A 13,433-nucleotide genomic window follows, 5' to 3' on the forward strand; every position below is an offset into this window, starting at 1 on the left:
CCCTCTGTCACCTTGCAGCCCACCAACTTCACCAACCCCGTGTACGCCACACTCTACATGGGTGGTCACGGCAGCCGCCACTCCCTGGCCAGCACGGACGAGAAGCGAGAACTCCTGGGCCGGGGCCCCGAGGACGAGATAGGGGACCCCTTGGCATAGGGCCCTGACCACTGGACTCACCCCAGAGAGCCTCCTGCCCCCTGCCAGAGAAGTCCTTCGATGAGCCCCCCTCCTGCCCAGCCAGCCCTTCCCCGGCCCCGCCGGGGTGTATAAATGTAAAAATGAAGGAATTACTTTTTATATGTGAGTGAGCAAGTGAGCAAGCGAGCACAGTATTATCTCTTTCCGTTCTCCTCCTTCCTGCCTGCTCCTCAGCACCCCCTCATGCTGCCTTCAGGGAGGGGGGCAGGGAGGGCCCAGGGCTTTCCTGGGGCTCACAGGTACCTGCCTCCCACCTTCCACCCACATGCACCCCCACTGGGAGAGCTGGCGGTGCTGCCTCCCCCCCAGACCCTTGGTCGAGGCTCTCCCCTGTCCCGCCCCAGCCCCACTCTCCCCCCTCCCGCCTCCCTGAGGGCTCAGTCTGGGGAGGGAGAGTCCCTTGCTGCCCCTGCCTGGAAGACTTGGCTCTGGCTCAGGTAGCAAGGAGAGGATGGAATTTTTTGGTTCTTCTCGAGGGAGGCCATTTCTCGTGCCAGCCCCCAGTCTGGGGCACCTCTGAGATGGCCATGCTCAGTACCCCTCCCGGCCCGCCCCCCCCCTCTCCAGTGCCCCCACCGGGGCCCCCAGGGCTGGAGACTTTCTTTGGTAAACGGTCCCCCCTTCCCCCGCCACCCCCCCTCCCCCGGGGATGAGGAGAAGGTGGGGCACACCCAGAAAGGGCAAGCGGGCAGCCCCGCTTTGGGGACATGAACGTTTTAATAATTTTTGCTGAATTCCTTTACAACTAAATAACACAGATATTGTTATAAATAAAATTGTAAAAAAAGAAAAAAAAAGAAAGAAAGAAAGAAAGAAAAAAGCCACTGTGTCTACCTCTGCGTGTGAGTCTGGGCGCTGGGCTGTGCCTGCCGGCGGCGGCCACCAGAGGGAGGCCTGCCCTGTGCCGAGGCGGCTGGCCAGCCTGGTGGTCGGGGCGTCCCCGCAGCTCCCTCCCCGTGCATCTGGCCGCGCCGGGAGTGGGGGTGGGGGGTGGGGGTGGGGGGGTGGTGATGATGGGGAAGACCTGCGCCTCCTGCCAGTGTGACCTTGAGCCGGTAGCTTCACCTTTCCGGACCTCATATTCTCTGGCTGGAGGGCGCTCCGGCCGAAATCTGTTTCTGGCCTGTCACTTGCTGGGCGACACCCACCCGCCGTGCCCAGAACCCGTCTCCCACAGTGAGGAAATCCAGCGAGAGCACGGAGCACACTGGGGGTGTGAAGGGTTTCTAACCTGCAGCGCGTTCCCACCAGCCCTCTGCCCGAGTCTGCTCTTGGGGGGCTGCCGTCCTCGGGGAGGCTGATCGGACGCCAAGAGTAGAGCCCCACCTTCAGGGCAGGGGGGCGCGGGTGCCCTGCACCGAGGGAGAGCGGGGAAGACAGCTTGCCAGGCCCCACCGGCCACCAACCCTCGGAGCCGTCCCAGGGGCTGGCGGGAAGGGACTGCCACAACCCAAGGGTGCCAGGCCTACCTCGACGGTCACCCAGAGAGGGGAGCCTCTTGCAGAACGTCACACAGCCTTACACTGCCCAAGGCTCAGGGGGAGCTAGGGCGCCGCTCTGCCCTCACTGGCACGCGTAAGCTCAGTGGGGACACCTGCACACCTGGAAGAACCGCCCCACACCCAAGGGATGGCCAGAGGGTGGCCGCTCTCCCAGCTTATTCCTGCCCCGAGGAAGCTCCGGGTCTAGCACCTCTAGAAACAGGAACTCTCCCCTTCCTCTTAGCCCTGAGAGCCCAACTCCAGCCTCAGCCCCAAGGCAGTTCTGAGATCCTCCACCGGCTCTGGGGCACCCCGAGCCCCGGTGGAGTCCCCGCCCCCCAAAAAGAGGCCTCCGGTTGCCTAGCGAGGTTTGTGGCCGCATCTGTCCGCCAGGTGGCGGGCGAAGGCCTGCGCGCCGCTCACCCCGAGCCCAGCACGGCCCCTCCCCGACGCTAATTATGCACCTGCAGGCGCCCCCTGCCCGGCCGCCACCGCCTCCCCCCGGGCTCCTCAGCCACACCCCCGCCCCCGCCCCCACCCTGCGCCCCGCTCCCCTCCCTCCCCGGCGCCCGCCCGCTCCCCCCCAGCCCCACCCCCTCGCTCCCTCCCCCTGCCAGCCGTGCATCTGGCGCCCCCGGGGAGCCACTGATTCTCTGCCTGTCGCCTCAAGATCCCGGGCAGAGCGCGAGGGGCCCCCAGCTGCGGCCTGGAACGCACGGCCCTCCGGCCAGCGTCCCCTCGCGCCGCCAGGACGGCCGGGGAGGGCCCACCGGGAGGCAGTCCCGCCCCCACTCCTCACCTGGCAAGGGCGGGGGGCCTAGGACAGAGGCAGAGAAGCCCCGGGGCAGAGGCTGGTACAGACGGAGGGAGAGACAGAGATGGAGAGATGCAAGGGCAGAGGCAGAGACCCAGAGACAGAAGGGGGTGTGCGCGTGTAGCTGGGCACACGAGGGAGTGACCTACGACTAGCAGAAGGAGAAGGGGTGAGGTGGCCCAGGGCCCCAGGAGATGCAGGCCTAGTGATGAGCTGCTGCCCGGGTCCCAGGCCCAGCGTGTCCGCCGCCGCCCACGCCACCAGGTCACAGCAGCCCCAGGCGGGCACCTGGGCTCAGGGTGGGCCCTTCCTGCCCCTCCTGGCCTCTCCTCTCTGCCCCTCTGCGCCCGGGGTCCCACCTCCTGCTTCTGTCTGTCTGTCTGGGTGTCTCAGCGTCCGCCTCATCTCTTCAGCATCACTGATCCTTTTCTGGTGTCCAGCACATCTTTGCATCCGAATAGCTCTTTGTATGTGGCTGGGCTGGTCTTTGCACCCCGGTGCCCGCGTACACCTGTGCGTGTCCATCTCGGCCTTTGGATGTTTGCCTCTCTGCCAAGGCGAGGAAGGGGTCGCCTGGGGTCTGAGTACCTGGCCGGCTGTGTTTGTCCCTTGAGCGAGCGTGCATTTGTCTCTCTGTGTGCAGACTGAGTGTCCATCTGCGTGTGTCAGTGTGCCTGTAGGTGTGCACCTGTCTGCATGTGTGTGCCGCGCTCTGCATGCCGCCCGGGTGCTCACCTCTGTGGCGGGGCCTGCCCCTGTGAACGCGTCTTCGTGCATGCGGGGGGTGGGGGGTGGACTGGGGTCAGGAGGTGTGCCTGGCTCTGTCCCCGACCCGTCGCCCCGCCTAGGTGCCGGTCATAGCACCACCTCAGCCACAGCCTAGTGCATAGCAACAGCTGACAGCTGAAGCCTCCCGGGCAGGGAAGAGAGCGAGACCAGGGGGAGGAGGGAGCCGAGGAGGAAACAGCCAAGAGGATAGGGACAGAGACAAGGCTGGGGACAGAGACAAGGACAGAGACAGAGGAGGAAGGGGACGAGGGCGAGGGGAGCTGAGGGTGAAAGACGGGACAGTGAAAAGGCAGGGACGGAGACCGGGCGGGCGGCGCTGGGGGACTTCCCGCCCCCCGCGGGGGTCAGCGGCGGGGGCGGGGGCAAGCGCGAGCGGCCGGTGGCGCGGAGGGGTCCGGAGCCCGCGGGGTGCCCTGGGGGCGGGGGCGGCGGGCGCCGTTTGTCAGCCCTATTGACAGACGTGATGGGGTTTCCGTCCGTGATCAATGATTCTCATCTCCGGGCCGAATGAGCCGCGGGGCGCCCATCCATCCCCGTCAGCGCCGCGCGGCCGTGGCCGCCCGAGGCCCCGCCCGGCCTCAGCCCGGGGCTTGCAAGGGGCCGGGCACAGGGACCCCGGCTTGAGGGGCCGCCGCGCACCCCTGCGGGGACGGGGTCCCGGAGCCTGGAGCCCCGCGCCGCGGGCCGCTCTGGGCGGGGCACCGCCGAGCCCCGCCGGCCCGACCCCGAGGCCCCGCGACCCCGCGCTCCGCACCTGGGCCGGGGGCGTGGCCGGGGCGTGTCGGGGTGAAAGTCACCTTCGGTGCCCCCGGCCGGGCGGGAGGGGGCGCGCGGGGCGCGGCCAGGATTGGAGCGACGCGGAGCCCCGCCCCCGCCCGCCCGAGTCCGACCCAACTTTCTCCCCCGCCCGCGCCCCGCCCCCAGCGCCGGCTCCGCGCCTCCCGCTCAGTCCGCGGGCCGCGCCGCCCGCTCCCGCCGCGCCGGCAGCCGCCCCTCGGCGCGCCCCGGGCCTCGCCCCAGGCCCGGCTCCGGCCCCCGGACCCGTCCCCCGCCCCGCGCCGCCGGGAAGATGCGGCCGCTCCCGGAATGGCTTCTCCTGCTCCTGGGTCCGTGGCTCCTGAGGAAGGTAAGCGCACGCGGGCCGGAGCGGGAGCGGGGTCCGGGACGCCGAGGTCCCAGAGTGCGGGGGCGCCGGGCGTCCCAACTTTGCGCGGCGGGGGGACGTGGACGGACAGACGCCCCGGCCCGGGACGCGCGCTCTCCCAGCCCAAGTTGGTGGAGGCCCGGGGGGGGGGGGCGGCGTGGAGCCCCGACTCGGATCTGGCTCCGGGCTCGGCGGGGGAGGGGACGGAGCCGACCCGCGAGTGCGCCAGACTGAGCGGGAGTGCGAGACAGACAGACAAGCCAGCGGGGTGTCAGCCTCGCCGTCTCCGGCGCCAACCTCGCTCCCTTCCTGGCGGTCTGTCCTTCCACCTCTCCACCGCCCGCCCGGTTCTCTTCTCTGCACTTGTCACAATGCCACGGGGGCGCCCTGTGCCGAGCACACACGACCCGCACACGCGCGCACAGACACGGCCGAACTTGGCTACATCTCCCATCACATTTCCCGCGGAGACACCTACCCTGCACAGACCTCCCAGACACACCCCTCTCGCGCCCAGCAGATGGGGGGGGGGCTGTCTGGAAGGGGAGTCTCTCTCCCTGTGCTCTCCTTGCTCCCCCCTCCCAGGGCTGCCTCTTCCCCGAGGCGCTGGGGCGAGGACCGAGGCACAGGAGGCCCAGATTTCATCTGCCTCCCTCCCAACTTGGAGGCTTCAACTCCGGAACACGGTGTGCTCAGATGTGCTGGGGTGGAGCGGGGGTCAGCGTGTGCACCAGCGTGCATGCGTGTGTCCGGGGCCCCCAGGCTTGTGCATCCAGTGCTGAGGTCCGGGGTGCATGTGTAAGCTACAAGGTGTGTGGTGGTGCCTTTGAAGGGGCGAGTGCAAGCGCCTGCTTCACAGTGCAGCTATCTGTGCCCTGCTGTGTGTCCCACAATGGGGGCCTAGGCCCTGGACCCTGTCTCCTTTCATTGCCTCCTTGCCAGTGACTTTTCCATTTCCTGCACCCTAACTGTGACCTACCTAGCTTGGAGGCAGGCGGGTAGCTTCCCAAACCCCTACTCCCTGCCCCCCAGCCCCTAGCCCCTGCAGAAGCTGGAAGGGGTGTAGGCCCCCCACCTTCCCCTGCCAACACTGGGACCCCACCTGCTCAGCCAAATCGAACTCAGCAACTCCAGCGGGGTAGGGACTGCCCTCGTGAAGCTGGTGATTGAGCTCCCTGATTCTCCCAAACACGCCTGGGGTGACCTTGAGGGGCTGGAATGGGGGCAGAGGGGCCCCCCTCCATGAAAACTGTTCCCAGGGCAGGAGCTCCATTTGGACTTGCTGCTCAGCTCTGCTCTTAGGGTACTGCGGGGGGGGGGGGGTGCTGGGCCCTACGACCCATCTGTGTTTGTGAAGGCCTGGGGGGCGGAGGTAAGGATGCTACTGCCTTGCCCCTCCTTTACATTTCCTCCCCACTCTCTTCTTCACTCTCCCCATCAAATAAACTCCCCTGTGGACAGATCTGGTTTAATTTCCTTTGCCCCCTGAAGGGGAATGAAACATCTGGTGGAGACTTGAAGGAGAGTAAGCGGGAGGATGTGAGCAATGGGGACCTATCTGAGTGTGTGTGAGCTGCAGCTGTGCGCCTCCGTGTTGGATGGAGTCAGTGGGGGAAGAGTGTATCTACCATTTAGTCCAGCTTGTGTGAGGGGAGCATCAGTGTAAGGACTGTGGTAAGGTGTGTAAATATGTGTAATTGCATGGCAGAGCATGTGCAGGGAAGTGTCTCTGCGTCCAAATGCCTATCTCTGTGTGCCTATGCGCACTTGTGAGTACAGTGTGCCTGTGCATATCCCACAGGAGGTCTCCAGGGGCGTCTGGGTGCTGGGGTGCCTGTGTTGCCTGTAGGTATGTCTCTGGCATTTGTGAGTGTCTGTGCACTGTGGTTTTGAGTGCCTCTGACTGTCAGTATGGGCTTGTGAGTCTCAGGATGTGTTCATGTATCTGAAGTGGCTTCTGTGTGTGTGCACTCAGGGCCGTCTCAGTGCCAGGGCTGGGAGTGTGCTGACTCGGTAGGAGGCTGGTCGGGGACAGTGGACAAGGGAGCTCTTTGGAAAACCCTAATTGTCTGAGGCTAACAGCCCTGCCTCCCCACACACACCCTGCCCTCCCCCACTTGCCCCTCCTCCTGGGCCTGGACTGGCTGCCCCTGGGGCTGTGGCCTCATGGGCAGACCTTCTTCAGGATCTTTCTGATAAGGTCTCTGACTTCCTCTCCCTGTGTCTGTCTCCGTCTTCCCCACCCCTTGCCGAAGGAGCTGCCTACTGGGAGAAGCAGCAGGCGATCAATAGTCACTAATCACTAATCACTAATTACTAATTAGCTGGGGGAGGGCAGGGGCGGGGCCCTGTGGGACCTTCCAGCTCCATCCTGCCTCAGGGAAGGATTAGGCCTAAGCAGCCTCCTGGAGCTGGCGGGCCTCAGACCTGCAACTAGCCACCCTCTCCTGCCTCATACCCCTCTCCAGCCCCCCAGCTAATCTCTGCTTGGGCCACTTAGGCACGTGCAGCCTGGGCTAGGGTCCAGAGCCTTGGCGGGGATTTGGGGGCAGTCAGGGGCTGCAGCTGGGCCGGGGGCTCAGGAGAAGGGGGGGCGCTGGGCCGGCTCCCTTGGGCCAGAGCCTGTATGTATGAGAGAGGTACCCAGCGGAAAGGATTTAGAGGGTCATGGGGTTCGGTGGGGGGAGGAATTGGAGACCCAGGACTGGGAAGAGGTGAGGTCATTGGGAGACAGCAACAACGTAAGGGAGGGTCACTGGGGTCAGAGGCGGGGTCATTGGGAAGGGGCGAGATCACCCAGGTAAGTGGAGGGGGCATCCCAGGGCTCAGGGATGAAGTCATTGTCAAGGAGATGGGGAACTTTGAACAGAGCCCTGCAACTCCACATGGGCGGGGTCCAGGAAGGGGACCGGGTAACCGAGAGAGGGCAGGGTCATGGGTAGGGGTCCCGGGCCTCCAGCACACTGGGCGCGGTGGGGAGTCGCGGGGTGCGGGGTGGGAACGGGGAGCAGCCAGCGCTAGAAATTGGCGAGTCTCCCCTCTCCCTCCCCGCCCCTCCTCCACCCCCACCCCGCCCACTCCCCCTCCGGCTCCGGCTTCGGGAAATTACATCCCCGCTCCGCGGCTCCCGCCCCCCCACCGCGCCCCGGAGCCCGCGCCTTTATAGGCACATTTATTGCAATAATAAAGTGAGGCGCGGGGCGGAGGGGCGGGGGGCGGCCGTTCCCGGGGGGACCGCGCCGGCTCTGGGAAGCAGGGAAATAAAATAAAATAAAATAAAATCAAAATTCAGATAACGGTGAGCCCTGCGCTGCAGGCCTCGAGCAGGCGGGAGGCGGGCCGGGGGAGGGGTGCCCGGCCCAAGGGCAGAGCCCGCCCCGCCGGCGGCCCCGCCCCCTCGCGCTATGCGGGGGTCTGGAGGGAGGCGTCCTCGCCGCCACCTGCCGGCCCCCTCCCGCCGCGCGTCCGGCCCGGCCTCGTGCTCCGACTCGTCCCCGTACCTGGCCTCGGCTCCGGCCTCGGCCCGTCTCCCATCTCCCCGCCCGCTCCCCCGCCGCCCGCGGGCTCGCAGCTGCCACCCCGTCTCCCGGGCCGCAGCCCTGGCGGCCGGGTTCCTGCCCGGGATCCACGCCCCCTCCCCCACGTCTGTTCCCGCCCCCGGCCGCTCCCCCTCCTCGTCTCCCACTTCCGACCCCGATCTCCGCCCCGCCCGGCCCCCCAGGGCCCGTCCCTCACCCACCAGCCCTGCCCTCTCGGCCCCCAGCGCCGGCCCCGCCGACATCCCGTCCGCCCAGCGCCGGCCTCGGGAGGAGCCCCTCCTGGGCCCTGTTCCCGGGCCTTCCCCGATGCCGGCTTCTCTCTGCACCATTGACCTGCGTCTGCAGTCCAGGCCTCAGGCCCCTCCGCCTCCGTCCCAGCCCGCACCCCGGCCCGTCCTCTCCACCCACCCCCGATCTGCCCTTACCCCATGCCTGTGCCCGGTTCCCCGCCCTGTCTGGGTGTCCCCCCCCAGGCCCTAGGTGCCAGGGCCTAATACGCCGGCCCCTGCCCTCCCCGGGCCCAGGCCTGGAGCTCCGTTCCCTCCCGGGCGGGGTGCCGTTCCCTTCCCCCAGCGGCCCCGCCTGACCCAGGCAGCCGGAGAGAAGCCAGGGACCGGTCTGGAGGCCCGGGGAGGTGCACCCTGCAATGCGGCTGGGGGGCCGACAGCCCGAACCTCCCCCTTTCCCCGCGGTCCCATCCGAACCCACCCCCCTCCCCGCACACACAGTGGAGTTTGTTCAGCAGCAAGAGGCAGCCTCAACTCCCCTCCATTGCGTGGGCTCACTGCCTCGGGGGCACAGCGCTCCTGGCTGGGCTCCCTCCCGCCTGGGCCCGAGGCGCCTGGGGAGGAGCACCCCCCACCCCCGCCCCCACCCCCGCCTGCCTCCAAGCACCTCCGCCCCCTGAGCCGACTGCCAGACTAGCCTCTCCCCTCGGCAAATGTCACCGCGCCCAATTAGCTTAATTAAACCAGCTCTGGAGTGAGAGGGACCCCTCCTCGGACAACACCCTGCTCCCACTCTCGGTCCGGAGGGTGAGGGACAGCACCGTGGATCTGGGGTAGGGGGGTTCCTCCATCACCCTCTTTTCCCTCATTCCCACCCCACCCACAGATGGAGACGTCGGCCTGAAGGATAGAGGGAAAGAACCAAGAGAGACAGACAGAAACAGGGAGCAAAACAATCACAGAAGGAGAAAATTCGAGACACAGTGAGGGACTGAGAGGAGTCGCAGAGAGATGGGAAAACAGTGAAAGGGAGCGCGAGAGAGGGAGAGTGCGCGTGCAAGCGAGGAAGCCAGAGGGAGGATTTTGATTTTATTTTATTCCATGTTCCCATTTCTCGGCTCGTTTCCTCACAGACTCTCACCCCTCCCTGTCCAAGCTCCCCCCAAGGTCGCTTTGGCCGCCCCCCCCCAACTCTTCCCTTTTATCTTGGCAGTCTCCTGCAGCTGGTGGGGGGTGCGGGCGCCCAAAGCCCAGGGATTTGCCAGGATCGGAGAAGCGAAGACAGCAATTTGTCTGGGATGGGGGGGGCGGCAGTGGGGCACCCAGCACCCCTCACCACGAGCCAAACCTCCTTCCCTCTCCCAGCCCCTGCCTGAGAGGAGTCACTGGACCAAGCCCTGGGCTGGGTGCAGGGCAACCGGCCCTGCCGGGGTGTACTGGGAGGGGGTCTCAGAGGCATCGTGGTCATAAGAGCAGGTGCTTGGGGGCTGATGGACGCCCCTGGAAGGCAGTGCTGGCCCCAGAAGGGTGAGATTAGGAGTCAGAGTTCAAATGACTCCCCTTTCTTGACTTTCCCTGGAAGCTTCTTGCACGCCCTCCTCCAGTGCCCTCTCCAAGCCCACCTCCTCCGAGGCCTGCCAGGCCCCCCTCCCCCTCTGCGTCCCCCCCCCAGGTGGCCTGGGACCCTCCCCACCGTCCCTCTCAAGCCCACCCTCCGGAGTTAGCTGCCAGCTGCAGCCTGTCTGTCTGAGTCAATCACTCTCGCCGCCCCCGCCCCCCTCACCTGAGCTGGGAGGAGGGAGGGATGGACGGGAGGGGGATGAGGGGGGCGATAAATATGTATGACGAGCGGGTGGCGGCGGCATTAATAACCCGGGATCGCAGTGCTGCGGGGATGGGGACCAGGCGGTGGAGGTTCTAGCCTAGCAGCTTGACTCTGGCATTCCTGTCCCTTGTGGCCTCGCGCTCGGTGTGTACACAGGTCGTGTGCAAACAGAGGGGGCACCCATGCTGCCAGGCCTCTCTACGCACCCCCCCCCCCCAAGCTCGGCCTGCAGGCCGCTGCGGAACCCCCCAGGGACCATTCATATACAACTCCCGCATATGCACCCCGGGGGACAGGCTGTACTCATTCTATCCTTGTGGCTATACTGACACACACACCCTTGTGGGAGAGCCTGACACATGGACAGCGGATGACAAGAGCTCACACAGGAAAAGTAACACCTCCAGAGAACCAGACACAGCCACCTAGGCATACGACGACACCAGTCACACAGTCACAACCACCACAAACTGATACACAGCCTCACTCGGATCAACACACAGACACACACAGCCAACCCAGGCCCGTCTACAACCCAGGCATATACACACAGCCATCGCAGGCGGACACAACAGACACTCAGCCCCACAAGCAGACCCACACACACACAGAGGCTCCTCAGACTAATACACACACACACACACACACACACCCTGCACAGCCACTCCAGGCCGACACGCACAGCCATAACCATAGACTGAGACGCATGGTAAGCGTGCACACGCACACAGGCTCCCACATACACCATTACTCCAGGTACACAGACACACACACAACCACCCAGGCCTCCGTGCACAGTGCTCCCTCCCCGCAACTGAACCTACGCGGTAAGGGCCACACTTAACAGCCGCAGCCAACAGCCTGACTGACACACTCTGACACTCACGGCTCCTCTGACTCCCGCTCCCTCGCGGGAGCGCCATCTCCATATTTCTTCCCTGGCACTCACCCGTCTCCTCCACTCCCGGCCACCCCCCACCCCGCCCCACCCGCCCCAGATAATTGATGGCCCGGGCCTGGCCCTGCCGCTCCCGCCTCTCGATCCATCTTGTACTCGCGCCCGCGCTGTCTCCCAGATCGGTGGCCACCTGAGACCAGCAGCACGCGGAGGGCGGCCAGGGGCGGCCCTCCGGCCCCCCACAGGCAGGGTGCTGGGGGCCGAGAGGGGTGCCCGCCTGGCCCCTTCCCGGGTCCCTCCCCACAGGGCAGCGGAGGCCCAGGCCTGGCTGGGGCTTTAGCCTCCGCAGGGGTGTCGGGAGGGCTTCACTCCTCCACGCTGGGTGTCGCCGGTGCTGACGGCTGGCTCCCCGCGCCCAGCTCCCCCTGGTCCACCATCCCTCGGAACCAACCGGGCTCCAGGCCAGGGGGGAGACGGTCCCGGGCGCCTCTCCCTCCTCACATGCGCGCAGGCTTTGCGTGGCTTTCTCAGCTCTCATCGGAGTGGTCTGAGAACACAGGGCTTCTCGGTGTCACTTGACAGGTGGAGAAGCTGAGTACGGGCCAGTGACTTGGCCAAGAGCACAGAGCCGAGAAGGCTGCAGGCCCGCGCCAGTCCGTGCTCCGACCCACTGCCCATTCCCTTCGGGCTCCCGGCGCCGGGGGCGGGGGGCGGGGGGCCCGGACAGCCCGGGGCGGGGGCAAGGACACCCCAGCGTCTCTCTTTCTTGGTCCCCAGGTCGTCAGTGCCCAGATCCCCGAGTCCGGGAGGCCGCAGTACGTGGAGCTGCGCCCCGCGGCCGGAGGGGGCGCCCCTGGCCAACCGCTCCCGGGCCCCAGGGCGGCGCACGGCCTGGGCGCCGCGCGCGCCTGGAGCTGGGCCTGGCCGGCTAATCACACCGGGGCGCCGGCCCGGGCGGGGGCGCTGCCCGCGGCGCGCACCAAGAGGAAGCCGTCGGTCAAGGCCGCCCGCGCCAAGAAGATCTTCGGCTGGGGGGACTTCTACTTCCGGGTGCACACCCTCAAGTTCTCGCTGCTGGTGACCGGCAAGATCGTGGACCACGTGAACGGCACCTTCAGCGTGTACTTCCGCCACAACTCGTCCAGCCTGGGCAACCTCAGCGTCAGCATCGTGCCGCCCTCCAAGCGCGTCGAGTTCGGTGGCGTCTGGCTCCCGGGGCCCGCGCCCCACCCGCTGCAGTCTACGCTGGCCCTGGGCGGGGTGCTCCCCGGGCTGGGGCCCCCGCTGGGGATCGCGGCCGCGGGGCCCGGGCTGGGGGGGGCGCTGGGGGGCGCGCTGGCCGGCCCCTTCGGGGGCGCGCTGGGAGTGCCGGCGGCCAAGGAGTCCCGCGCCTTCAACTGCCACGTGGAGTATGAGAAGACCAACCGCGCGCGCAAGCACCGCCCGTGCCTGTACGACCCCTCGCAGGTGTGCTTCACCGAGCACACGCAGAGCCAGGCCGCCTGGCTCTGCGCCAAGCCCTTCAAAGTCATCTGCATCTTCGTCTCCTTCCTCAGCTTTGACTACAAACTGGTGCAGAAGGTGTGCCCAGACTATAACTTCCAGAGCGAGCACCCCTACTTCGGGTAGCGCGCCGCGCCCTCGCCTGGGCCCTAAGCTTCCCGCCTCGTCCCCACGTGGGGCCCCTCCCTGTGCCCGCAGCTCCCGTGGCCGCGCCCACCCCCTCCCTTCCGAGGGCGACGGGAACAGCCCTCCAGGGACCGTCAGCCGGCGTCGGTCCCCCCTTTCCCTAATGGGGAGCGCCCGCGAGGCGGGGGCGCGGCGGGGGAGAGGTACCCCCGCGAGGCCCCCCCAAGTGAGAGGCGGGCGCGCAGGCCTAGAGTGGGCGGGGCTTGGGGCGGTCCCAGCGTCCCCGGCGTATGCTTTGGGTCCCCTCCTGCCCCAGGCGCTGGGCTGGAAGTTCCCTTTGTCCGCTCCCTTGATGCTGCCTGGCCTGACACCCTCCTCGAACCCTTTCTGACCCCCAGGCGCTCGTCCTCCCGTGCCACCCTGACCCCACCTGAAGACTCTTAGGCCTATAATTGCGGCCTGTCCCCAGCCCCTTCCGCCTGCGGTATGCCTGTCTGCCTCGCCCCAAACCCTAATTAGGGTGGCGGGAGCAGAGCTCTAGGGTCCTCTGCCCGCCCCCTATCCCCCCTTCCTGCAGTCCTGCCCCCCCCCACGCCCCTTTCCGGCTGCTTCCTCTTGGTGATATTTTTTCTACGCCAAAACAGACGGGAAAGGGAACAAAATAAAGTGAAATCCAATACGTGTCTACGTGAGAGACCTTTGTAGGGACGGGGGTGTGGGGGGGGCGGGGTTAGGTGGCAGAGACCTGGCCGGCCTCCTCCCGGGCGGCCGGCGGACACTGAGGCAAGCCCTGGCGGCGCTGGCACCCGAGGTCCTCGAGACCCACCCGGACGGAGGTGCGGGCGCCCCGGGGGTGGGGGCGCTGGCCGCGTGGGGCCCTCGTCCC

The 13,433-nt window shown here is 66.9% G+C and overlaps 2 protein-coding genes across 3 annotated transcripts in view; both read left to right on the forward strand.

Moving 5' to 3' along the window:
* LRP1 (LDL receptor related protein 1) overlaps nucleotides 1-300 on the forward strand; it is an 80,721-nt gene extending 80,421 nt beyond the window's left edge. For both annotated transcript variants that reach the window (XM_072842869.1, XM_072842870.1), the window contains one exon: nucleotides 19-300. In XM_072842869.1, coding sequence (XP_072698970.1) covers nucleotides 19-159 — 141 coding nt within the window. In that variant the 3' untranslated portion in view covers nucleotides 160-300. The remainder of the gene's footprint in view (nucleotides 1-18) is intronic.
* Nucleotides 301-4,272: 3,972 nt separating this feature from the next.
* On the forward strand, nucleotides 4,273-13,224 carry NXPH4 (neurexophilin 4). Its single transcript, XM_072842871.1, has 2 exons — nucleotides 4,273-4,411; nucleotides 11,696-13,224. Exons 1-2 carry the CDS (start codon nucleotides 4,355-4,357, stop codon nucleotides 12,545-12,547), a joined length of 909 nt encoding a protein of 302 aa, XP_072698972.1. The 5' UTR covers nucleotides 4,273-4,354; the 3' UTR covers nucleotides 12,548-13,224.
* Nucleotides 13,225-13,433: the final 209 nt, after the last annotated feature.

This window comes from Canis lupus, chromosome 11, assembly GCF_048164855.1.
Source record: "Canis lupus baileyi chromosome 11, mCanLup2.hap1, whole genome shotgun sequence".
Lineage (NCBI taxonomy): Eukaryota > Metazoa > Chordata > Mammalia > Carnivora > Canidae > Canis > Canis lupus.